We start from the raw sequence: 26,101 nt of genomic DNA, 5'->3' as shown, positions 1-26,101 counted from the left end.
CTGGGGCTCACCAATCTTCATCATCTTGCGAAGTTTCTCCAGGTTGCCAGTGATAAGGTACAAGAAAGAAAGTTTGTCGAAGTTTTTGGTGCGTTGATAACACATTTCCACAATCTGGTGGTTCCCCTGTAGCAAGGCCACTTCTCCCAGCTTTTCCCAGCAGTTCTTGTCATCCAGTGCTTTGGCTGCTTCCAGAGCAATCTAAAGAACCCCCAGGGTCAGAGGTCACAGGTTGGCGGGTACCTTGACTCAAAACCAGGGACCATGGTCGAAGTATCCGCCTCTACATAAATCTCCCACAGACTCTCTACACTTGCAATCACGCCTACCATTCAGTCTAATTCTACTGAAAATCCTATCCCCAAACAGGATCCCTTTGGCTCCACGGAGAGAAGAATCCCATCGCACATCCTCCTCCTCAGAAATTTACTCTGACAAACAAAATCATCTCCTAGCAGTTGCTGACTCCACAGGGTCAATTCTTGCTTAGCTACCTTATTTTCCACCTGCTAGGTCTAAAGATCTCCGGGGGCTTTAGAAAAGATAAGAAGTAATAAGGAAGTTCAGAACGAGGGAGTCAATGTACCTAAGCCACCTCCCCATTTAAAAATAATGCCTGTACATCTAGGTCCCAATACTTCCTAAGGCCCTGTTCATCTGAGCAGCCAATCGGCAAGTAAAAGGTGAAGGAAATGAGAACTTGCAGAGTCCCTGCCGTGTTGCTCCTACGCTAGAGGCTACTGGATTCAGAGTAACGGACAATGAGGACGGTAGCATTGCTGTGGCGGAAGCAGAGGCGGCAAGTAGCAGAGACGGGCAAGCCGCAACAGGAAGACAGCTCCATCTGACGACCGGACCACCTCAGACTCCATCCTCCCCGCTGAAGAGGCAAGCCCGGAATATGCCCTCACACCGCAGCCCGCACCCTCTCATGTTCTCTGTGACGACGCGGGGCTCAGGACCCCGTCCCCCTCACCTCGATGTTCCCACACTCCAGTGCCAGGCTAAAGCGAGTTTTCTCGTCCTTGACGAAATGCAAGGCCACCTCAGGGTAGCCCTTCTTCTGGAGGTAAGCGATGATAGACTGGCCAACTAGTTTCGCATTTCTCACCATGTGCAGCACCTAGACGTGTGGGGTGCGGCAGGGCAGGAAGGAGACATGACTCGGGGAGAAAGCAGTGCTGCCCTCTCGCACCCCTAGGGGGCCCTCTCGTTTCGTACCTCATCATATTTTCTGTTGATCAGGGCCAGCTTGAACTTGAACTCCGTGGGATCAATGGTGAGCACCCGAGGACGACACTCCCTATCCAGGCAATACACATTGTTGCCCTTCACCCGCGTGACATAGATGGGTAAATCCAGAGTTCGGATGATCCCGTAGTCCCTGCAAACAGGAGTTAGCGGATTCAACCTTCGGCGAGCGAGGGGGAAAACCTAGCCTGGGAGGACATGGAGCAAGCCTAGGACACGACTTTGGATCTTCTCGCTGCTCTTCTGCCAAGTGCCATTTGCACAGCGGTATAGACAGGAAGTGGTTCAAAAGAGAGCAGAGCTAAATGCCACGTTTACTGCTTTTATTCTTCTGTATGAAGCGGGAAAAGATAGGGCCGATGGTCTGATCTTTCCTCATAAGCTATTACTCTGGGAGCTAACAGACACGGCTGCAGGAATCAGGCCTGAAAGTTAAATCTTAAGTTCTGACGTACAATCACTGGGCCACTAGGGGCAGCTGAAGTCTCTCCTTGCAGCTACAGGTGGAAGTGGAAGAGAGGGAGATGTGAAGTCTGACACACACGAGAAACGGTAAAAGGCAAAAATAATTTTAAACTGAACGCAAATTAAAAATGTATAATCTAGGGCGTTAGGTGCACACACTGCATTAGAAGAAACGCTGAAAACTAATGAGCTCTATACAAATACATTGGAAAATCAATAAATACAATAAAAATAAGCCAGCAACTCAAAAATTTGTTCCTTTACAAGTTAAACCAGAGTATACTTCGAAAAAAGAAGCCAATCATAAAATCAAGAAATAGAAAAAAGAAACAAAATACAGAAGTTCAAGAAAGGCAAAAGCTAAATAAAATTCATAAACCTCTTATGAGTCATAAAGAAGATGTGGTTTATACTACTTGGCAATGAGAAAGAATGAAATCCTGCCATTTGTAGCAACTTGGATGGAACTGGAGGGTATTATGCTAAGTGAAATAAGTCAGGCAGAGAAAGATAGATATCATATGTTTTCACTCATATGTGGAACCTGAGAAACTTAACAGAAGACCATGGGGGAGGGGAAGGGGAAAAAAAATAGTTACAAACAGAGAGGGAGGGAGGCAAACCGTAAGAGACTCTTAAATACAGAGAACGAACTGAGGGTTGATGGGGGAGGCAGCGGGAGAGGGAAAAATGGGGGATGGACATCGAGGAGGGCCCTTGTTGGGATGAGCCCTAAGTGTTATATGTAAGCGATGAACCATGGGAACCTACCCCCAAAACCAAGAGCACGTTTTATATACTGTATGTTAGGCAATGTGACAATAAATTACATATTAAAAAAAAAATAAAAATAAAAAATAAACCTTTTGTGACTCTAATTAAGAAGAAAAGACAAAATGGCCAAAATAGGAATGAAAAAGGGGATATTCTTAGAGCTCCTGCAGGATGAGGGTGGGCGTAAACTTTTTTAAATGAGCAAATTCCAAGAAAAGTAAAATTTACCAAAACTGACTAAAAACAAATAGAAAACCCCGACAGTCCTATAACTGTTAAACAAGATAAACTGAAACTGAGTCACAAAAAATCCTCCTATAAAAGAAAGTCCTAGGATGGGGGCTTCACTGGATGACTTCACTGGCAAATTCTACCCAATATTCCAGGAAGAATTAAACCCAATCTTATTACAAACTCACTAAGAGAACAGAAGAAGGTATATTATTTTCCTTATTTTATGAAATTTGCACAACCTCAATACCAAAACCTGGCAAAGACAGAAAGAAAAAGGGAAGTCGTAGACCAATCTCATTTATATATATACGTGGATGCAAAAACCCAAAACAAAATATTAGCAAACTAAAACTAGCAGTATCAGAAAAGGGTAAAACATCATAACCAAGTTAGATCTGTATCAAGAATACAATGTTGGTCTCGTATTTTTAAAAAATCAATTTAATTCACTACACTAATCAACAAAAGGAGAAAAATCCTAGGACTACCTCGGTATACGCAGTAAAAAAAATTTTATGTAATAAAATTCAGTATTTATCTGAGATACAGGACAGACATCCCTTAATAAGTAGAAGCTATCTCTAAAGAAATCTACAGCAAGCTTAGGTAATGCCAATACACTGAAAGCTTGCCCTTTAAATTGGGACCAAGACGAAAAAGTCTACTTTCATCATGTGTATTCGACACTATGTTGGAGATCCTGGTCAGTGCAGCAAGACAAGGAAAATACAAGAAAGTATAAGTACTGGAAAAGAAAAACAAACGGTCAATTACCCACAGATGCTATGATTACTTACAAAAATAAGGCAAATTACTAGAAATAAAAGTCTAATAAGATCTCTGAAATCAATTTAGAAACTTAATTATATTTCTAAATATCATCAGAACTTAGAAAGTTAAATTTTTAAATGGATAGTTTCCACTAAATTTTTTTAATGTTTATTTTTTGAGAGAGCGAGCAAGCAAGCGAGCACAAACAGGGAGGGGCAGAGAGAGAGGGAGACACAGAATCTGAAACAGGTTCCAGGCTCTGAGCTGTCAGCACAGAGCCCGATGCGGGGCTCGAACTCACGGACTGCGAGATCATGACCTGAGCTGAAGTCAGCCGCTTAACCGACTGAGCCACCCGGGCGCCCCAGAAGGTTAAATTTTAAATGGATAGTTTCCATTAAATTTTTTAATGTTTATTTTTTGAGAGAGCGAGCGAACGAGCGAGCACAAACAGGGGAGGGGCAGAGAGAGAGGGAGACACAGAATCTAAAGCAGGTTCCAGGCTCTGAGCTGTCAGCACAGAGCCTGACACGGGGCTCGAACGCGCGAATCGTGTGAGATCATGACCTAAGCTGAAGTCAGACGCTCAACCGAGTGAGCCACCCAGGTGCCCCATATCCATCAACAAATAGCGCTGAAAACTGCCAAGTGCCTAAAATAATCTAACTAAAGAAATCCAAGATCTCTATGGAGAAAATTCTAAAAACTTTACTGAAAGATGTTCCGGAAGACCTAAATAAATTAAAAAAAAAAATTTTTTTTTAAGTTTATTTGTTTTGAAAGAGGGTGTGTGCAGGAAGGATAGAGAGAGAGGGAGAGAGAGAGAGAATTCCAAGCAGTCTCCACACCGTCAGTGTGAGGTGCCAGATGCGGGGCTTGACCTCACGAACCCGTGAGATCATGATTTGAGCCAAATTTAAGAGCTGGAGTCCTGCATTGGGCTCTGTGCTGGCAGCATGGAGCGTGCTTGGGATTCTTTCTGTGTTGCTCTCTTTCTCTCAAAATAAATTAAAAAAAAAAAAAAAAAAAAAAGTGGATGCTTAACCAACTAAGCCACCCCAGTGACCCGATAATTTTTTTTTAGAGGGAGAAGAGTGCTAAGGCACGGAAGAGGGGCAAAGGGGGAGAGAAATTCTCAAGTAGTCTCCATACTCAGCGTGGAGCCTGATATGGGGCTTGATCTCACGACCCTTGAATCAGTCCTGAGCCAAAATCAAAAGTTTGACACAACCAACTGAGCCACCCAGGCGCCCCACAAAAGACCTAAATAAATGAAGAGTTACTACACCATGTTCACAGACCAGGAAATTTAATATTGCGAAGATGTCAATTACGTCCAAAACAATAAACGCCCTCAATGCAATCCCAACTGAAATCACAATAGGGCCTTTTGTTTGTTTTATTTCGCATGGGATTTCACAAGCTGATTCTAAAACTTTAAGGCAAAAACGTTTTGAAAACTTGCCCTTTCAAGGCAAAATTAATTAGAAAATAGCCTATAACTTAAAAGAAAAATAAAAGTAGGAAAGATCTGAGAATCTGCTCTAGCATGTGGGAAGACCCCTAAAGCACAGACCCCAGAAAACAGGTCCTTGCATTTCTGTAAACATGATTTACGTGTGACAAGGAAGGCACTGCAGAACTAGGGGGAAAGGCTGGTCTGTTCAAATGATGTTGGGACAGCTGAGCCTGAAACTGAGCCCCCTCACAGCCCCTCACACCACACACAAATATCAACTTTAGGAAGATCACAGCCCTAGGTATGAAAAACAAAAGTATAGGGGTGCCTGGGTGGCGCAGGTCATGATCTCATGGTTCATGAGCTCAAGCCCCACCTCGGGCTCTGAGCTGACAGTGTGGAGCCTGCTTCAGATTCTCAATCAATTTCTCTCTCTCTCTCTCTCTCTCTCTCTGTTCCTCCCCTACTTGTGTGCTCTCGTGCTCTCTCACAATAAATTAATAAACTTTAAAAAAAGGGGGAAAAGAAAACGAAAAAAAGTATAAAGTTCTTACAACACAATATAAAAGGGGTGTCTGGTATCTGGATGGCTCAGTTGGTTAAGCGTCTAATTCTTGATTTTGGCTTAGGTCATGATCTCATGGTTGTGAGATCAAGCCCCATGCCTGGCTCAGCATGGAGCTCCACACTGAGCCTGCTTAGAATTCTCTCTCCTTCTCTATATGCCCCTCCCCCACTCATGCTCTCTCCACCTCCCGCCCAAGGTAGACAAAAAAACAACAAAAAGTTTCTACAAGAGGATACAAAAGAACGCCTTTATAGCCTTGGAGTCAATAAAGGTTTCTCAAATAAGATACAAAACCCAATATCCACAATAGGTAAGAGTCATAAATTCAACTATATTAACATAACAACATCTATTCATCAAAGGATAGGATATCATGAAAAGAATCAGAAGACAAACTACACAATGGAAGGAGGCATTAAGATTTGTAACATGTAGCCCAGACAAAGGACTGACGCTCAAATATATGAAAAACTCCTAAAGTAACCAGGATAGATAACCCATTAAACAAAAACAGATAAAAGTCCTGAACAAAATTCACAGAAAAGGGAACCCTGAGGGGTGGTCAACTGAAAAGTTGCTCACTCTCATTAGGAATCAGAGAGTGGCAAAGCTAAATGACAGTGAGATGCCATCACAGATCCACCATAAAGACAAAAGAAGTCTGACAAAGCCAAGTGTTGGCCAGGATGACAAGCGAGGAAGCTTTGATACGATGCTGATGGCCGTGCAAATCGGTACAGCCACTTTGGAAAGCAGTTTCACATTACCTAGTGAATGTGAAGAGACGCACACTCTACGATCCAGCAATTTGGTTCCGGACACTCCAGAGAAATGTTGTGTGTGTATGCACCAGAAAACAGAGAACACTTTATCACAGGAGCAAAATCCTAGAAATAACTCAAATATCCCTGTAGAGCAGAGCGGATAAACTGTGGTATGTTCACAGAATATTATACAACAACGAAGACAAGTAAATTAGAGCTGTAACGTAGGTATGTACATCTTACAAACAAAATATGGAGCGAAATAAGAGCAAAATAAGCAAAATACGAAAATAACATACTCAGGATGATTTACATGCAGTTCAAACCAGGCAAAATTAAAACATCATTTGAAGACATACTGGGTGGTAAAATTACAAAGAAAACCTTGGACGAAATTACCATAAAAGTCAGAATAATGTTATCTTTCGGTGGGAAACGGAGGTGGTTGTGATTAACAACCACATGGTGGCAAGAGGCCTCTGGAGGCCAGCACTCTTCTGTTTCCTGACTTGGGTGGCAGGAACGTTCATTATATGACGATTTGCCATTCTCTACGTATATACTCCGCATTTTTCTTTATTCAAGTCGTATGTCACGATTTTTTAAAGACTTGAAAAAGAATGTTCAGCTGTGCCCAGCACATATGCGCCAAAGATTTTCCACGAAGAAAAGTTCAAGGAGGACTTCAGTTACATCCCTTGAGACAGGACAGTGATTTTAAGAAGCTACCTTCTCCCACTCTGTGTATCAGAGAATTCACTTACCCAGTGGTGACGGCATATTTGATGTGGTTGCTTGTGGTATAGATAAATACCCCACTCTCATCCCAGGCCCCACTCTTGACGCGAATGTTCTCGTGAATGTTACACAGAGCCTCCAGTTTGCGGTTACAGATCACGATGGCTGTAAGAGGCAAAGGGCATGAGTACTCTGCTGGACAGGGTGAGTGAAGCAGGCTGGCAGGGATGGGAGCGCAGGACTGGTGTCTACATCAGGGTGGGTATAAGGGAGACTCACCATGCTTGGCCAGTAGTGCTACATGGGACATGTCTGCTGACCAGATAACGTATTTCACCTTGGAAATCTTCACAGATGCCAGAGTCCTGGGACAGAGAAAGGCGAACGTGAGTGGACCTGACTCCAAAGTCCCAGGTTACGACCTACATCCTTTTCATCACCAAATTAAACCCTAATTTCTTAAAATAATACCAACTAGGGGCGCCTGGGTGGCTCAGTCGGTTAAGCGTCCAACTTCGGCTCGGGTCACGATCTCATAGCTTGTGAGCTCGAGCCCCCTGTCAGGCTCTGGGCTGACCTCTCAGAGCCTGAAGCCTGCCTGCTTCAGATTGTGTGTGTGTGTTTCTCTCTCTCTCTGCCCTTCCCCTGCTCGCCTTCTGTCTCTCTCTCACTCAGAAATAAACACTAAAAAATATATATTTAAAAAAATAAAAAATAATACCAAATAAACAGTCCCTGTATTGTAGCTGAGTGATGGAAACACTTCGGCTCACACTGTAGGCTCCCCCGTACCCCCGCCCCCCCCCCCCACCCCAGCCATCAACTCCCTGTCCCTCAGGAATTTGTGTACGTCTGATCTCACCAGAGGACTATAAGCTCCTTTAAGCGCAGGATGCCACTCATCCCTACGTGCCCGTGATTCTAAGTGCCGAGAGCATTCTTTGTTCGGGTAAGTGCTCCAAAAACAGATGAATAAGGCCCTCACTGTAACGCTAGTGGGTACGGACAGGATGGACAGTGATCACAGAGGGGAAAAGTGGCAAGAAAGAGTCTCGGAGTCACACACAGAAGTGGTCAAGCCTGAGGCGAACTTCCTGGGGGAAGAGCTCCCACTACAGACGTCCACTCCCATCCACTCCATGCCCGTCTGCTTAGGGGCACCTGACACGTTACCGCTTCTGTTGTACGTCAAAGAGCGTGATGGACTCTGCCTCTCGGAGCAGGAGGTTTCCTGTGCCAGCATAAAAGATCTCATCGCAGTTGGGCACCTGTACCTTTTTGGTGATCTCATTCTTCAGATTCTTGATCAGAAGCTAAAATAATTATCACAAGTGGGGTTATCGGAAATGTGTGCTCATAAGATGATGACAGCTGACAACACGCCTCAGCAACTGTCCCTTGGTTTCAATAAACCAAGTTAGGGGGCGCCTGGGCGGCACAGTTGGTTAAGCGTCTGACCCTTGATCTCGGCTCAGGTCACGATCTCACAGTTCGTGAGTTCAAGCCTCGCATCAGGCTCTACGCTGAAGGTACGGAGCCTGCTTGGGATTCTGTTTCTCCTTCTCTCTTCCCCTCCCCTGCTTGTGCACGCGCATGCACTCTCTCTCTGTCTCTCAAGATAAATAAACGTTAAATCTACTCTTTCAAAAAAAAAAATAATAATAATAAATAAAATAAACCAAGTTCGGGTGTTTTCTGTCCGGGCCGGTCACCATTTTGGCAGACCACCCTAACCAAGACCCTCTCTGGAGGCCCTGACAGCTTCTGTTTCTTCCCTCAACTGAAATACCCTGAGAAGTCCAACTAACCCCCGAATTCCTCCATCGATCAGAGCGAGAACGGTACTTCTGGGCTGGGGCTTACATATTTTCTTGAGATCTTTGTTTCTCTCGCTCAGGATCACTTCCACTTCAAGTACCAATGAGGGTAGTTAGGATAAAAAAGGAATTACTCCTCACCCAGACCACCGCTTTCAAATTTGACATTTTTGGGCTTCTGTTTTGTCAACAGTGACTTTACCTTTGTTCTCAAACCCAGATCCACAGTGACCATCAAGCCAATCGAGTCAATTTTAAGGCTCTTTGTCTCCCAAGGGGACTGTGGTATCTGCACGATGATCGCAGCTCCCCAGGGGAGAGGAGAAAGAGAACGTGCTCTTTCTTCATGCAATACACCACTGCCCCCACACTTCCCAAATCAGTTTCCCCTTCCTGCCCTAACTCACCGAATGCATCCGATCCAGGACAGCAAACCGGTTTCGAGCAACCCAAACGGCCGTCAGGCCTGAGGATCGTTTCCCTTCGGGAGCTGAGAACAAAACCAAAGGGCGGGAAGCGTGTGGCGAGCCACTGGCAGGTCGGCGCCACGGAGCTGCCCGTCTTGCTGGCTGCCACGCCCGCTTTGCCGGTTCAGCTGCTTCCTGACTAATTCAGCTGTAACCCGAGGCTATCGTCAGTGACTTTTCCCCACCAGTCCCCTCCAAACTCCAACCTGCACCCTGCCAAGCCTCTTCTCTCCAGGCCAAGTGGCTGCCTGTCAGCCAACACCGGGTACTGGCACAGGGACCGCCCATCTTGGGAGACAGCACACTCCATCGAGCTAACGAGCGGGGCCTCGCTGGCCAAGCTGTGGCACCGCAAGCAGCCCGTCAGTGTCCAGGACCTCCTATCTCAACAAGCTGGAGTGGAGACAGAGCCCCCTCCCCAGGACGCAGCTGCTCTGCTGCTTTTAACATGCAAATGCAGACCCCCGGTAGAGCAGGGTGGGGCAGAGCGCTCCCAACTGAATCTTGACAGGCAGATGAGCTCGGTGCCGGGCAGTATTTAGCACCAAGCCTTGCTCCATAAATGTCACTCACTCGCATCACCCTGAAGAAAGTTACGAAATGTTCCTCGGTTCCCAAACACCTCACTGGCTGACTACGACTCCGAATGGGCACTCCACCCTCGGGGAAACTTCAAGGGTCATGCGCAGAAGGATGCGTCGAAACACCCATATGCGAGCCCATCGGCGGCGAAGTGGACAAAACGTGCTGGCCCGCCTCGCTTTGTGCCCCTCTGGCACCTGTGGTGACAGGCAATTCTAATCATGACCGACACCCCCGTTTTCCAGGGGCTGGGGGGCCACATTATTCAAGCTTTTGGTCTTTCTCTTCCTCTCTGCTGCCTAGCACCCGGCTGCACCTTTCCACCTTTGCCAATTATTACCTCCTTTGAAAAATGGAGAAGATAAAACCTAAGTGGTAACAAAGCAAAACTAAGAAATAATCGTGAATGCGTGGGGAAAAAGAACAAGGAGGTGGGTAGGGAGGGGCACAATCACAATTTGATCAGAAATGGCTCAACTGTTTAACTTATAGGGGAGACTGGTTATGGATACCAAAGACACACAAGTTCCCTGTCCTTTCACCAAGACCACACTTTCAAAAAAGAGTGAACCGTATTAGCAAACAATCATGACGCGGTGAGTGGCACCTGCAAAAGGGCCAGAGCTGGCAAAATTACTTCTCACAATCTGCTCATGGAGTCTAAAATATCATAGAAGTGTGCCAGTAAGGTGAGGACCCAAGAAAGCCTCTATAAAGCAACGGGAGAAAGTGGACTGAAAAGAGCCTAAGTGAGACACCCCCATTCTGGAAGGCTGTCTGCAAATCCTAACAGGAAGGACAGCAACAAGGGCTGGCGGTGATGGACGAGGTAGACAGGGGTCTCAGCTGGATCCTGGGATCCCTGGCGGGGTGTGGGGCTGTTAGCAGCCTCATTTCTTTGACATGCAAAGGAAGCAAATCGGATCTGGATGTGGATGGGAGAGCATAAATCCCCAGTCCCAGGATGAGACATTGCAAGATTGGAACCACATTCTTAAATAAATGAAACTACCAGGGTGAAAGTCATATCGGCTGACAATAAACTAGGATAACATGCTGTGCTGAAAGGGAAAACGGAGAGTTTCTAATAACCAAATTATAAAATATATATATCTAGCTGGAGTAATAAAATGGAGGAGGAACATGAATATTTCACACCATGGTCGCCTCTGATGCAACTGTCAGCAGCACCTGCCAACAGACACGAGTGATGTGACCGTGGCCTGGGGGGGGGGAACGTGAAAAACTTGAAGAGGCGCGACAGCGCGGCGGAGGAGAGCTGTGCGCAAAGCCGGGCAGACACAGGGGGCGCCTACCGTCGGGATTCTGGGAATCCGCGTCCTTGGGGATGGTGTACAGGTCATAGGTGCTATTCTCCAAGTTGCTGGCTCTCTGTAGAGGAAATAGGAATCAGATGGTGACAGGAACCCAAGATGGCAGTTTATTCTGACAGAGGAAACCGCGCCGTCACACGATGATCTGTAGCCATCCCTTTCTCACCTGTCACCCACAGGGACAGGGGGACGTGTCTACAGCTAGCAGTTCTCAGACTCGTCGCCAAAGAACTCGGAATTCGCGTCACTTCATATTTTTTGTATCCTCCAAAGGTTTATGCAGGTATTATTTGAAAGGCAGCAAGGACTGCTCTTGACTCCACACGTTAATAAACTAAATCCCCAGTATTCTGGTGCTCTACCTAAGTATACTCATCAGCTTAAAAGTTTGTTCAAGGGGAAAAAAAAATCAAAGACGACAGTAAACACAACTCCCGGGGAAAAAATGCTAAGACTCTTAGATACTGAACAAAGAACGGGATCAGACACACTAGAAGTCATACGGGGAAAGACAAGTTTTCGTTCTTTTTAACTTGGCAAACAGGGCACTCAAACTAGAACGTCATTCCTCTCTTTCCCCCAAATTCCACGGCAAGAAGTACGGGGGCTACTTGCTGACCCTGAAGGCAACTTCACTGAAAGGCACCCCTCCTCCAGGTCAGCTCTTCTATTTTTGCCCCCGTGAAGGAATCAAGACAAGCGTTCTCGAGTCGGGTCATTCATCTTGAGGCTGCGTTACATGTAGAAATTGCCAGCCTTAGTGAAGATGTAAGTTCACAAACCCCTAACATGCTTATGGTAACTGGAGCTGACCCGGTTTGAGGCTGCTTACTGTGTTAGCTCTCTCAAAATGACCACTACAGAGCTTCTACACGGCCGCTACGGTTTTCCTAAGGGCATGAGAAAGAGACCTACGGAAAACGGGAAGATCCTAGGAGGACAGCAGGGGTCACATACCGTACACAACAGGACTGCATTTTCTGCTGGATTGTACGACATATTGAACACCGGGAACTTGGAACCACTAGGGATGTACATGGAAAAAGAGAAAATGAGGAAGGGGAGTAAGGACGGAAGGAAGAAAGGCATGACTCCCACACCTCCTACTTACCCAATCTTTACACATATAACTCGTCACTTTCATAATCAGGAATAAAAATAAACATTCCATCTACTCTCTTCCTTCTTTCAAGGCTAGGACACCCCTAGCTCAGCTTTGACAAACAGTTTAAAAAAGGCAAACCCTGGTACAGGTCCGATTTTTCAACGGAACGTAGGGTCAGCACTCGCTGCAGTGAGCGGGACTGGGTCTTCTTGGGGACAAATTCCTACACATAACTGCAGGGGACACCACAGAGCAACGTGATGGGCTCCGTCTCTGGCTAATTTGTCCCGTCCCTTGGAGTGTTCACATAAACCCATCTTTTTATTGTAGTAATGCTGGAGGGTGGTTATCAAAGCCTCGTGCCAGAGCCTGCCACCATCAATGTTTCAGCATGCTGATGCAGCTGGCCCTCCGAAAGGACAGTTTTTTTGCCAGACATCCCAGAGCTGATCACATCTTCAGAGTGAAGAGCTTCCAGAGACGTATATTCTAGTTTAGAGTTGTATGCGTTTTGCTGGAAAGCAAAGCAAAGTCCCAGAAATGCCAAACACAGGCAAAAAGGCCTGTCACCAAGTCGGGCCACTCTACCAGGAAACTTTCTCTGGTTCGCAAGAAACCCGGCCGACTGTGGCAGTAGTGATGTCCTGTGCACAGGCTCACTAGCATTCTAATCAGGGAAACTGCCCTTCTCTTCATGGCCTCCTCCTTGCCCACCATGCTCCTGGGGTTTAAACTGAGCAGCTTCCCCAGTGGGGACTCGATCTGCGACAGGAGAGGAGACCCAAAATGTCATCAAAAGAACGGAATTCTATTTGCGGGTATTGCAGCGTGGTGACAGATCAGAGGGTCTGGCGGGAGGAAACGTGTCTGATTTACCTCCGCAGCTGCATCACCGCTACGTCTTTGGAGCTGTTGAAATCCAACTGACGTAAGAATCGGTCCTTGACATAATGTAGCATATTGCCGTGAACAGCGTAGGCTGGCCTTTCCCGTTCCAGTTTAAATACAATCATGCCACCATCATGGCCTGGGGCACAGGGAGGAGAGAGGAAAGAATTAGCTGAAGGCAAGAAAGCAAGCTGGAAACAGGAGATACACGAGGATGAGGATTATATATGTGCTAAAAACAAAGGTACCTAAATGTGTCCTTTGTCTACATTCCCACAGTTGTTAGAAGCTTCCCTCAAATCAATTTCTGTGAATCCTTTTCTAATACTCTACCTAACACTGTCACATTTACACACACCCTCCTCTGTGTTCTCCTAACACGTTGTACAAAGTTCCATCACACTGAAAGTAAACAGACAGGATTACATCAAACTAAAAGGCTTCTGCACAGTGATGGAAATCATCAAGATGCAAGAGCAACCAACCTGCTGAATGAATGGGAGAAAATATTTGCAAACCAAATATCCAATAAAGGGTTAATGTCCAAAATATAAAAAGAACACAACTCAATATAAAGAAAGAAAACCACACACAAACAACCCAATTCGAAAATAGGCAGAGGACTTGAATAGACATTTCTCCAAAGACCTACAGATGGCCAGCAGGCATATGAAAGGGTGTTCGACGTCTCTAATCACCAGGGAAATGCAAATCAAAACCACAATGAGACATCGGCTCATACCTGTCAGAGTGGCTAGTATTAAAAAGACAAGAAATAACGGTGCTGGCGAGGATGTGGAGAAAAGAGAACCCTTGCGCGCTGCTGGTGGGAATGTAAATCGGTGCAGCCGCCGTGGAAAACAGTATGGAGGTTCCTCAAAAATTAAAAATAGAACTACCATATGATCCAGCAATTCCATTACTGAGTATCTATCTGAAGAAAACAACAGAACACCAATTTGGAGAGATACATGCCTCTCCATGTTCACTGCGACATTATCTACAGCAGCCAAGATATGGAGGAAGCAACCTAAGTGTCCCAGGGCTGGTAAATGGATAAAGAAGATGTGGTGCGCGCGCGCGCACACACACACACACACACACACACACACACACACACACACGTGCGCGCGCGCCTATTACTCGACCGTAGAGAATGAAATCCTGCCACTTACAACGACATGGATGGACCTAAAGGAATTAGGCTAAGTGAAGTGAGTCAGAACGACTAATGTTAAGATTTCACTTCTATGTGAAATCTAAAAAAAGAATACATCAACAACAACAACAAAACAGAAACAGACTCCTAGGTACAGAAAACAAACTGGTAGTTACCAGAGGCTGGAGGTGGTAGAGAGTGACCAAAATAGGTAAAGGGGATCGAGAGGTATAAATATCCAGGTATAAAATAAGTAAGTCCCTAAGGATGTGACGCACAGCTTAAGGAATATAGTCCGTGATACCGTAGTAACTTCACGTGGTGAGAGACGGTAACTAGACTTAATCATGGGGATTACCTGGTAATATATAAAAATATCGAATCACTACCACGTAAACCCGGAACTAACAGGCTATATATACGTCGACTATGCTTTGATTCAAAACACAAAGAAACCCCTAGCATCGCACTTAGCATCCTGCACTGTAATGAAGTCCACCAGCTCCACTATCCCATGAGCTCTGGAAGACGGGAATCATGGTAATTTCCAAGCATCCCCAGTCCCTAGCAAACAGCAAGGACATACAGGTTTCTGCTGAATGGGGATACTAGTTTAAAAAGCCTTTCTTTTCTTTTTTTAATGTTCTCCTTTTCCCTACTAGCATCATCCATCTCTCAGAGAGACCGTCCACCTGTCGGCTCTCCACGCGTAAATCAGATCATTCGCTTCCCTCCCCAGCCGCTTCCGATGACCTTCCGCCCGCCCGTTCAGAATAAAATCCTCAGTCCAACCCCGGCCTTGCCTGCAAGGCGGAGCACAGCTGGGCCTGCTCTTCCTCCCGGGCTACTGGGCCCCTACTCACCGCGCTCCCGCTGGCCTCTCCGCCGTCTCACGCGCGCTCACCGCCCCCCTCAGACCCCCCGGCCCCGCAGCCCCGCGCCCCCCTCACACACACTCGGAGTCTCGCGCGGCCCCACCCGCCCGGGCCTGCCACCTCCTCACTTTCCTGAACGCCGGTCCCCCTCCACGCTCCTTTGGCTGAATGATTCTTCAAAGCCTCCTCTGCGTGTTCATTGCCTTACGGTCCCTCTCCCCTCACCACAAATAACATTCCATAGAGTCAGGGACGCGGCCTCAGGCACCGCTCTACCAGCAGCACCCAGACCGGGGCCCGGCGCTCAGGGCGCATCCGCTACCTGCGTGACTGCCGCTCAGCCACGGGCGCCGCAGCCGGAGAACGCTGAGTGTCCACCATGAGACTCCTGACTTGTCAAAGAGGATGGGCTTTATTCCCCAGCGGACCCGGGTGGAGACAGAACACTACACGAAGGGTCCTCCAGGACGGTAAGGGGGACAGACGGACAAGGGCTTTGGCCGTGTGGCTCTGAGAAATCCCCTTCTCATCCTACTCTGTGTCCACCGGAGTCAGAGCTAACAGAGCATCATGCTCAAGTCGTACAAACTCTGAGCTTCAACGAGGAAAAAAGAGAAGAAATGACCCTTACCTGCCGCAAAGAGGTTCAGGTTGGGGTGGGCGGCCAGGACCCAGAAACGATCGTGGTCCCTGCGGAAGGTCTGAACCCCAGTCCTAGGAAAGCAACAGGTAAGCAAAAGAAAATACTAATTTCTGAGACATCTTCAGCCTATCACATACAAGAGCAGTGAGTGGAAGTCAGCAAAACCTCACTGGTCCTATTATTTTGAATTTCAATTTCTTCTTATTCATCACGATTTCCCGTTACGCTACCTTTATCGCGTATTTCTTACGTCTCTAGCTACAGAAGAACATGCTTAAATTTGGAGGAGAAAAGAATGCGCATGGAGATTGTATTTGATGGGCAATCTGTAAATGCTGGCTGATCTCCAGGCCGCCTCGAGCTTTCCTAACACCGGATCTGACCTCTCCATATGCTGAAGATGGTTAAGAGGCACACAGAAGCAGTCTAATCTAAGTGGCAGGAGACAGAACGAGACAGAGGAGGGCCTTTCCCCCAGCTGTGGTCAACACCATCGTAACCCCCTTACCTCTTGGACATATCCCAGACGCGGATGCTCTTGTCCTCAGAATTGCTGAGGATCAGCTCTTGGCGAGGGTGGAAGACGGCACAAGACACGTTGTTGTAATGACCGCGACAGGTGTCAACCTCCCACGCCTTTGACTCTAAAGGACCAAAAAGAATTAGATGATCTCTCACAACTCCCTACTGCTACATGTTTAGGATTTAAAATGATGGCATCTCAGTTGGTTGAGGGTCTGACTCTTGATTTTGGGTCAGGTCATGATCCCAGGGTCATGAGATGGAGTATCAGGCTTCTCGCTGAGCACGGAACCTGCTTAAGATGCTCTCTCTCCCTCTCTCTCTGCCCCCTCCCCCACTCGCGTGTCCTAAGATAAAAAATTTAAAAATTAATAAAATAAAATTATGGCATCTCTAACCAAATGCTAGGTATACTTCAAAACGTTAAATCAGCAACTTCTTTCTAAAATGGCAATTTTCTCCACTTAAGCCTCTGAATCTCTACGCGTTTGTTCTTCCATTCTGACCCTCCTATCAATAATAGCACCTCTTCTCCATCATTCTTTATCCTCTTACCCTGTTTTACTTGTCACTAGCTGTCGTGATTGAATAAATATACAAATTCCATATGCTTTAGTCACCTTTGTATCTTCAGAGCCTTGAACAGTGACTAGTACAAAGCAGATACTCAACCAATAAATATTTTTTGAAAGAATAAATTCTTCCACTTAACTGTGTTCTGACTCCCCCAAATCAGGATGCCTCAAAAACAGGAAAATAGAGGATGCGGCAATTTTTGTGCTCCTGGGATTAGCACAACCGTCTAAGGTAGGAAAACGGGTCGTGAAGTCCAGACGACCTGGCTACGTCACCTTGCTGGCCAGCAGTCCATTTTTTGGACACAGTGATACTGTCACTGGTTTACTCACCATTCATGCGCCAGATTTTCACCTGGCGGTCATCTGCCCCAGATACAATAAGGGGCATGGTGGGGTGGAAGGCAGCCCAGTTTACTCCGCGATCATGACCCTGCAGAAAACAAGAAGTGGTTCTTCTAAAATGCCTTTATAACTATTACTCAAAGCAAACTGAAGGGCCACACTGGTGGTTATAAAAGATGTCTCTGACTTCTACTCTTCCTGTGAAAAGACGCGAGGGGTGATGCTATTCTAAGGTATGAACACGAGAGCCACCGTGTCAACCCATCCAATATTACATCCAAGTTCTCATGGCAACTCCCAGATCTTTCCACTCCCAAGTTCAGCTTCATTTGCATTTGGGATATACTGCCTTGTTTTATCTACTTACATATTATTTCCCCAACTCATTATTAACATCTGAAGAACAAAGACCAATTTTATAACTTACTGAGGAAATGTGGCTGGGAAACTCTCAGCTGAGTCCCCATATCCTTTTAGGAAACGTGCAAGGTCAAAACTATTTTCATAATAATGTTAAGACATGATTTGCCTTTTTCACTCTTACTCTCTCATGAGAGTAGAGTTTTCCAGAGGGCTACGGTGATGTGGTGATATCACTGTTTTCACAGCTAATGGAATGTGTGCTTTTATATTTCGTGTTTTAAAAAAATGAAAACAAATTTTTAAAAAAGGTTTTTTTTTTTTTAATTTTAGAGACAGAGACAGAGACAGAGAGAGAGAGAGAGAGAGAGAGAGAGAGAGGGAGAGAGAGAGGGAGAGAATCTTAAGCAGGCTCCACACTCAGTGCAGAGCCTGACACAGGGCTTGATCCCACGACCCTAGGATCATGACCTGAGCCGAAGTCAAGAGTTGGACTCAACCAACTGGGTCTCCCATCCCCCCCCCGAAGATAAAAAGTTCTTGGTTTTAATTTCAAATATGGTAAAAACTCAAAGATATAATAAACCACATGAACAACTCTTTGGGGTCCTCAGTAAGTTTTAAGAGTATAAAGAGGTTCTCAGACCACAAAGTTTAAGGATTGCTGCTTTTAAGGTATCTTGCACTTTATTTATATAGTTATATTCTGTACCATGGCAAGATCATAGAAAAGGCAGTTTCAAATTGGCAGTGTCTTTGAGAGACTTCATGCTGTGGTTAAAATCCCCTGGGTTTTAGAGTCCGACCCAAGTTCAAATCCTAGTTCTTCCATTTACTAGACACATTTGGATTTTGGTAAACTGCTCAATTTCTCTAAATCTCCATTTTTTTTTTTTCATCTGTAAAATGAGGTTGATAACATCTATTTCACCGGACAGCTGACAGGATTGAGTATTTTTAAAAATCTAGTTTCTTTCTCTAATACTCTTCTATTTTCCACCATGCACACAAGTGACTTACACCTGGCTGGTCCTCAACGAGTACATCTCCCCTCCCACCGGCCCCACTTTTACCAGAGGCCTGAGAATGGGCTCTGCTGCAGGATGGTGACAGCATCTATGCCGGCCTTCTCCCTCTCTCCCCACCGGGTTTAGCAGGTGATGTGACCCTCCCTTAGGTGGCACAGAAGCTTCACGTCTCCCGGCTCACGGACTATTCTATTTCCAGGGCCTCAGAACCATGCCCGGTACTTAACAGGCACCGCACAAATCTGTGTTGAAGGAACGCACAAGTAAGCGGCCACTTCCTGTTTCCCAGAGAGGAGCCCAGAGCAGCCTCGGGCTGTGAAGGTAAGTACCTCCAGCACGTGCTTCACCACCGCATCCGTAGTTCCAAACAGATCAACCCCGGTGATTCCTCTCACGTCGGACTCCACTGCGCCAGGGGACAAGTTCTTCTTCCTCAGACCTTTGAAGGGACAAGGAGTGGGATGAAAGACACAGAACAGTGTTACCAAAGAGAGCACGGTCACAGAGGCACAGGAAGGGACAGTGATACGACTAGTGTTAAGGAAAAGGAAGGGAAAAGCAATCTAGAGAGATCGAAAAAAGAGGAGACTCAAGAGCTCCTATGTGTTTCTTTCTAGAGACGTTCAAAACGTTAAAGTACGTTCACTAACCTTTTTTTTTTTTTTTTAAATTTTTTTTTATTTATTTTTGGGACAGAGAGAGACAGAGCATGAACGGGGGAGGGGCAGAGAGAGAGGGAGACACAGAATCGGAAACAGGCTCCAGGCTCCGAGCCATCAGCCCAGAGCCTGACGCGGGGCTCGAACTCACGGACCGCGAGATCGTGACCTGGCTGAAGTCGGACGCTTAACCGACTGCGCCACCCAGGCGCCCCACTAACCATTCTTTTAACAGACCCACTACTGGGCTGTGTTCCCAGAGGACGACAACCCAAACCTCGGACACAGTGAACTTCCTCAATAAGCCTCACCTCAAGAGCAGTCTATTGGAATTTCTAGTCTTTTTTGTTCTTGAAATGTGGCCTCAGATGATGACCGTTCCATTTCCACTTTCAACTTTGTGACTATAGCAACTTTTCTTCCATCATCTCAAAAACTTTTGAGTGCTTCTCAAACTGGCAGCTGTTAGGCACCTCATGGGGAGGTTCCAAAGCCGATATGGAAACGAGACCTACTAAATACTAAATGGCTCTTTGGTGGATGAAGAGCGTAAAACTACAAACCATGCAAGAAGTATCCTCATTCTTCTGTGGGACTCCTGGGCAGAGAGCAAAATGATCAGAACTGTCATGTCTTTTTCGTTTCAGATTTTTATTTAAACTCTACCTAGAGCGTAACTGTCATGTCCCTTTAAGCTCTTACGTAAGAAAGCTGGTTACAGATCTGAATACGTGTATTTTGCCATTAAAACTTTGGGAGGCTAGTTTCACCGGGAGGAACTACCCATAATTTGAAAACAACAGAAAAAAAACTCCCAGAGTAAGAAGAGTCTTATTTGTGTAGGACCCAAATTTATGGCTCAACTACACCTATCTTTAAAAGCTATTTGCGGTACAGTCACAACCAAAATTATGCTAACAATGCAACTACCTTACATTTGAAAGCACTTTGTGATTTTCAGAGCACTCTCTACCATGTTATGTAATTTGATCCTGAGAACGGCCTTTTGAAACAGGCAAGCAGATATAATTATACCAGTTTATAAACAAAATAGAAGAGGGACTAAAATTTTATCTTTTAAAGCATCTGTGGAGGAAAGAGGAAATTGGAACTACTGGCACGTGTAAAATTAAAGACAAGTATCCATAATTTGGGGGAAAATAAAAGCTATCATTGAAAATAAAACCTACGTCATTTTAAGCCTAAATTGTGGCATCTGCAGGAAAATATAAACATTTAAGTTTAATGATTATAGTTCTGTTTGTTGTTTTAAAATTACAGTATGTCTCTTCTACTCCAGCAGCACGTAAACGTCAGCACTGGAGAGGCAGGCGCTTAAAAGGACCCGACGGTGTTAATTATCTCGTCCCGTCCAAGATAAGCATCAACAGGTGGGAGAAAGAAAGCCGATGCTGTCACAAAAATGCACTCTCCACGGCTTCATAAATACGTTGTCAAAGGGATGCCTCTTCCCGTTTACTTCGCTGGTCTCTTTAATGGGATCTGCCCACTTCTTCTAATGAGTCTGGTATACGAAACAGATTCAAAGGAAGACACAAAGACAGACAGCGGCGAGAGACTTCGCCTCCAATAAGCGTCAACAAACACATTAAAAGGAAAGCTTATGACAGAACGCAAGGCTTTGCTGCACTTGCTGTCATGATCCAGGAAAGGGGAAGAGCAATAAAAACAGACAGATGAACAGTGACAGGCAGTGAAGAGATACTTAGAGAAGAAACAGTTGAGCCTTCGACAAGCCACTCACGACGACTGAACGACAGATGGAAAATTTCTACAGCAGCTACTCAAATCCAGAGGGAAGGGAGTTCACTCTCAGACTGGACCAGTTTGACGCATGCTTCCCAATGGGGACCAGGGGAAGTAGTAAAAAGAGAGGGATGAGGACAGGAATTGGCAGCAAATTCATCCTTTTTTTAGTCGTCATCGCAAAGATTAAGCCTGAATTACATGGGCTTGACATGCAAAGGTGGAAGCACACGGAGATAATTTAACTGGCAGTTTACTTGGAAGATCAGGCCAAAAAAGTAACCTGCCTCCTACACGTAGATTATAAATATACTCTGTTTTTAACACATATTTTTGCCAGGCTAACAGAAAAGATTCAGGTTAAGTAAGCCCCATGGGGCTCGATTCGCATGGGACAGATAACAAGGAGACAGGTTTTCCTTTAAAATTTGTTTCCTTATTGCTCATCTAACTCAGAGAGCTAGACATGCCGAGAAACTAGAATTTTGAGCAGTCCTTTAACTGTGAGGGTGTTCATTCTGTGACTCAGAACGAACTTTTCCTCTCTCAGAATTACCACCTCTGGTCCCTGACAGATCCGAGAGGTAATCCCTCTTCCTGTATGCAGACTCATCTGAACTCAGGCGAAAATAACTCTGCTAAAAAGAGTATGCTGGTTTGCAGAAGAGGAGAGAATAACTGTAAAAGTCCAACTCAGAGCTCCACTTGGTTAGAGACCAAAGCATTTCCTTTCACTCTGGTTAAGGGGTTACTAGAAGTCGAGAGAGCCGTGAGGGGAGAAAAACACTCAGAAACGGCGGAGAGAGCGACGGCGTTAGCGCAGCCCGTTAGCACGAAACTCCCGGTGTCACTTACGCCAAATACGTGCAGCGCTGCAGAATTATTATAGCGCATCCACGCGCTGCACACAGCCACGAGCCAGCGTAAGCCCCAGCTGGGGTCCACGCTCTGCCCTCCCTTCTCTGATTCCAGGCCCTGAATTCTGACGTGAAAATGTTCTCCAGCCTACAGAAGTCAAGAAAAGGATTTCTTGCCTCGGGGACTTCAGCTCACCAGCGAGAACCCGTCCACCTAACTGTCCCAATCGCTTGAGCCAGGCCACAGGCACCTGCCGCGCCGGCATCGGGCGGCGCCAACACCGCTCCCAGAGCGCGGCAGTAGGAGGCGCTGCTCAGCCCGGTGCTCTACGGACAGAATCAAGCCCTACTGGCCAAAGCAGCAGTTTGTGCAGAGGACAAATTAACTTCTTCATGACCTACGGTGCCATGAGCTACGTACCATCTCATAAGAACTGAGAAAACAGTCGCTCCAAGTATTGAGTAGCACTTAATTCTGTCACAGGACTCCGGCTGGGAAAGGCTATTCTAAGAATCGCAGCCGAGCAGCTGGAAGAGCGTGAGCTGCGTCCACCCCCATCAGGCACCCACAGCCCGAGACAGAGAGGGCGACCGGAATGTGCGCGCAGCGAAAAGCACGAAAAGCCACAGCCGGGGTACTGAGAGAGTAAGCGAGGTCCCTGGTCAGCGGCCAGGAGAGGGCACGGGCTCACAGCGCCTGTGCTTCAACTCCTGTCGGCAAGGCTGGTCACATCCGGGCGTACTTCAAAAAGCCGCAATGGCAAAAGCCCTCGTGGAACAGGCCACAACCGCCCCATCTCCAACACAGTCTGCCCGAGCCCATTCCCTTCTAATTCCGACCCTCTGGAAACGGCAGTAATTCTAGGAATTCTAACAGGAGAGTCACCACAACAGTTCACCACAACACAGGACTCAGACTATCATCTCCGGGTCAAAGCCAGTATGTAACATACGCGGAGTTTCTGTCAAAAGCTCTTCCTGCGGTTGGGAAGGGAAGGGAAGGGAAGGGAAGGGAAGGGGTGGTGGAGACAGGGATCATTTATGGCACCGAAATTAAGTTTCTAGCTCTTCAGATCTCTGCCAAACATACTAGAAAGTAAAACAAAAACAAAAAACAAAAGCCCCAAGACTCTGCTCCGCAACTGACCCCCCTCTCCCCCGGCTGCTTCCCTTGCTGCGTGAATCTTAACCAACTGCTCTTACAACGTTCCAAATGCTGCTCCCGCAAATCCAAACCTCTGACTTGCTACTCGTTGGTGGCTTGTAAAAGCAAGTGGCTTCCTGCCCCGGCCCACCCTGTCACAAGGGGGCCGAGAACAGTTACCACCCCAGCCATACAATTCAGAAGGGTGGCTCCTTTACCACCACAAAGAACCAGGCAAGGACCTCTGAGGGGCCTTCCTTTTATAGAATCAAACAGGTGTCTTGCAATCTCCCCACTGACCCTTCACAGAACCCGATCTCTAAGAATTCCTAAGGCAACAAACGAATAAAAAGAGACAATTCAGCAAGTGGTAAGTAAATTTTACTGGGCAGAGGACCCCAGCATCTAGAGCTCCGTTTCCATGTTCCATCCGTCCACAAAGCACTTCTGTCCATCCCCATGCCTGCCTCACAGGTTACAGTCCTTCCCCAGCATTTCAACTCCCTGCTTAGCAACTTCTCAGCTTTCCTCCACACAGCACTGAACATTTGAATCTGAACCCCCAAATCAAGACACATAAACTGTGAAAGGAGGAACTATCCCCATCAGCCAACATGTACACATCTGTTTTAATTTCTGATTATTTTAATTTCTAGAAGTCTGCCCATTAAAAGGTGTTCTAGACTTAAGAAATCTCACCCTCCCCCGTGCTCCTTACACTAGAAGAAATATAATAGAGGGATTGTCCTATTTCTAAACAAGGCCATAGGATCCAAGAGTCCTGTGTCCCCGCATAATCTATTCCCCAAATTTGTCTTTGTCAACCACATATTTATTTCTTGTTTTGTTTTACTGGAAAGCATGATTCTTAATCAAATACTCCCAACTGTACATAGATTTTAACTAAAAACAGTTCTAATTAAAAAGTAAAATTTTCTTCGAGTTCAATACGTTTTCTGGAGCAGCCACTTTTCTTAAGGAATACCTCTAACACAAAGAACCATCAAAAGCAGATTTAACACCCTCAGAAGCAAAGACACTACATGATACTGCAAAGACATTACATGAGAAAGAATATTCTACATTTTCCTGTTCTGAGCCAACCACCCTCATTATTTCAAGCAATTGCAGTTTTGCGGCAGACATGGCTAGGCTGTCCCCTGAACTTGGGCAGCTCACCGGAAATATCCCAAACACGCACAGTCTGGTCCAGGCTGGCCGACACAACCAGGTCTTCTGAGGGGTGAAACTGAGCACACATTACATAATGGTTGTGCCCTGTTAACACACTGCAAGAAGAAAAAGAAAGACGATACCAAATTAGAGGCAGGACTCAACAGATTCCTACACGTTAAATACCATTCTCTATTCTTCACAGACCCAAGTACTCTCTTTGGAGGCAACGGCAAGCCATCCCAACGACTGTGAACTAGTAGCAACAAGCAAGGTCAGCTGTTTGAACAACCGTCCCCTTCTTTCCTCCAATGCTTCAGTATTCAAACGTTACTAATTTCTGGAGAAGTGAGACAGCACAGCCCCCCTCGCATATTGAAAACATTCATATGTCAAAATAAGCAGAGTCTTAGTAATTCATACTAGAAACTATCAGTTTCTATATGAGGGGGAGCATAAACTATCAGTTTCTATATAAGAGGGGGAGCATAACCCTCTTAAAGGGCATCCTTTTACATGGTCCTTACATCTTTGTGGAAAGCCCACAACCCAAACACAAAGCAGGATGGAGTTCTAGACCTTGACTCACATTTCAAGGGAACAGAACTGAAAACCAGCTAAGAGATTTGTTCTAAAAGCCTAATGATATGACCTCCCTTCCCTGGAAGAAATGACCGAAGACCCAGAGTCATACATTACTAACAAGATTGCCTCATTTTGTATGTAAAAGCATCTTACAAATCCAGTCAGTAATTAATCAGCAGGAAGAGCCCACTAGGGAAGGGAGACGATGGTTCTAAAGAGAAGTTCATGATGTAAACACAGGCAGAACAAAGCCTGTCTCTGAGCCCCATCTCCTGCTTTACCAGACACAGGTTCTAGACTGCCAGTTCCACACTCGGATGGTCTGATCATCTGAGGCACTCAGAATCCAAGGATATTCCTGAAAGATAATCCAAGACAAAGGGTTTCAACATTAAACAAACATGTTCTTTCAGGTTCTGTGATCACTTCTCTCTTTGGAGGAAACATTCCATGGCCTGGCGTCTCAGCTGTACCAGCAAAGGGACCACAGCCTCGGATTTGTCCGTCTCGCTGCCTCCTCCCCACCATTCTATCAGCTTTTCCCACGTTGGCGCCTGCACTTGGGAGATTTCGGAACGGAAGCCAGACAAGGGCATAAAGGATCCTGAGAGGCAAATAACATATACTGTACTCACTTTCATGTGTATGTGTGTGTACATGTGCATTTCTACTTATACATGGCTAGTCCTAATTTAAGATCCTATGAAATGATCTTCTCCCTTTAACCCCAGGATTAGACCACTGATTTATGGTCTGACTTCTCCTTATCAGACCATCCAGTCTCAAAAAATTCCCATCTTAGGAACCAAAACAGAAAATAACATCTAAAAACAATGCAGCTTATTTAGAATCTGTAATTGAGAAAAGGAAGCATTTCTTATTCACGGTTGTATCTTCAGCGCTTAGCACAGAACCTAGCAAGTACAAGGCACACATATATTTACTGGGCCAAGAAAATAAAGTTTCCCTAACTTTCCAGCTAGATGGCAACTTGTCCCAGGCAAGTCTTCAGCAGGTCCCTTGCACTGATGACAGTCCCTAGTTCACAGATCATCCTATTGAGCGGTTACCATTCTCAAGCATTTTTTTTTTTTTTTTAACGAATCACATATATTTTTATTAATTACTTAACATCACTGAACCCTAGTTTCTTCCGTTCATAAAATGGGTTATTATTGACATTTTTGAGTGG

General features: G+C 45.8%; 1 protein-coding gene across 1 annotated transcript in view; it reads right to left on the bottom strand.

The window, feature by feature from the left end:
* Positions 1-26,101, bottom strand: part of COPA (coat protein complex I subunit alpha) — a 45,634-nt gene that overhangs the window by 7,836 nt on the left and 11,697 nt on the right. The window contains exons 5-20 of the mRNA XM_060644536.3: positions 25,191-25,267; positions 24,331-24,440; positions 19,054-19,163; positions 17,325-17,424; positions 16,403-16,538; positions 15,883-15,965; positions 13,206-13,356; positions 12,182-12,248; positions 11,207-11,282; positions 9,249-9,331; positions 8,198-8,337; positions 7,304-7,389; positions 7,051-7,189; positions 1,222-1,384; positions 977-1,123; positions 12-201 (exon numbers count right to left, since the gene is read on the bottom strand). Of these exons, the coding sequence (XP_060500519.2) occupies positions 12-201; positions 977-1,123; positions 1,222-1,384; positions 7,051-7,189; positions 7,304-7,389; positions 8,198-8,337; positions 9,249-9,331; positions 11,207-11,282; positions 12,182-12,248; positions 13,206-13,356; positions 15,883-15,965; positions 16,403-16,538; positions 17,325-17,424; positions 19,054-19,163; positions 24,331-24,440; positions 25,191-25,267 (1,858 nt within the window). The remainder of the gene's footprint in view (positions 1-11; positions 202-976; positions 1,124-1,221; positions 1,385-7,050; positions 7,190-7,303; positions 7,390-8,197; positions 8,338-9,248; positions 9,332-11,206; positions 11,283-12,181; positions 12,249-13,205; positions 13,357-15,882; positions 15,966-16,402; positions 16,539-17,324; positions 17,425-19,053; positions 19,164-24,330; positions 24,441-25,190; positions 25,268-26,101) is intronic.

This window comes from Panthera onca, chromosome F1 (genome assembly GCF_046562875.1).
Source record: "Panthera onca isolate mPanOnc1 chromosome F1, mPanOnc1 haplotype 2, whole genome shotgun sequence".
In the NCBI taxonomy this organism is placed as follows: Eukaryota; Metazoa; Chordata; class Mammalia; order Carnivora; family Felidae; genus Panthera; species Panthera onca.
The sequence above is the reverse complement of the archived record's forward strand: the minus strand, read 5'-3'. Positions and strand labels throughout refer to the sequence as shown.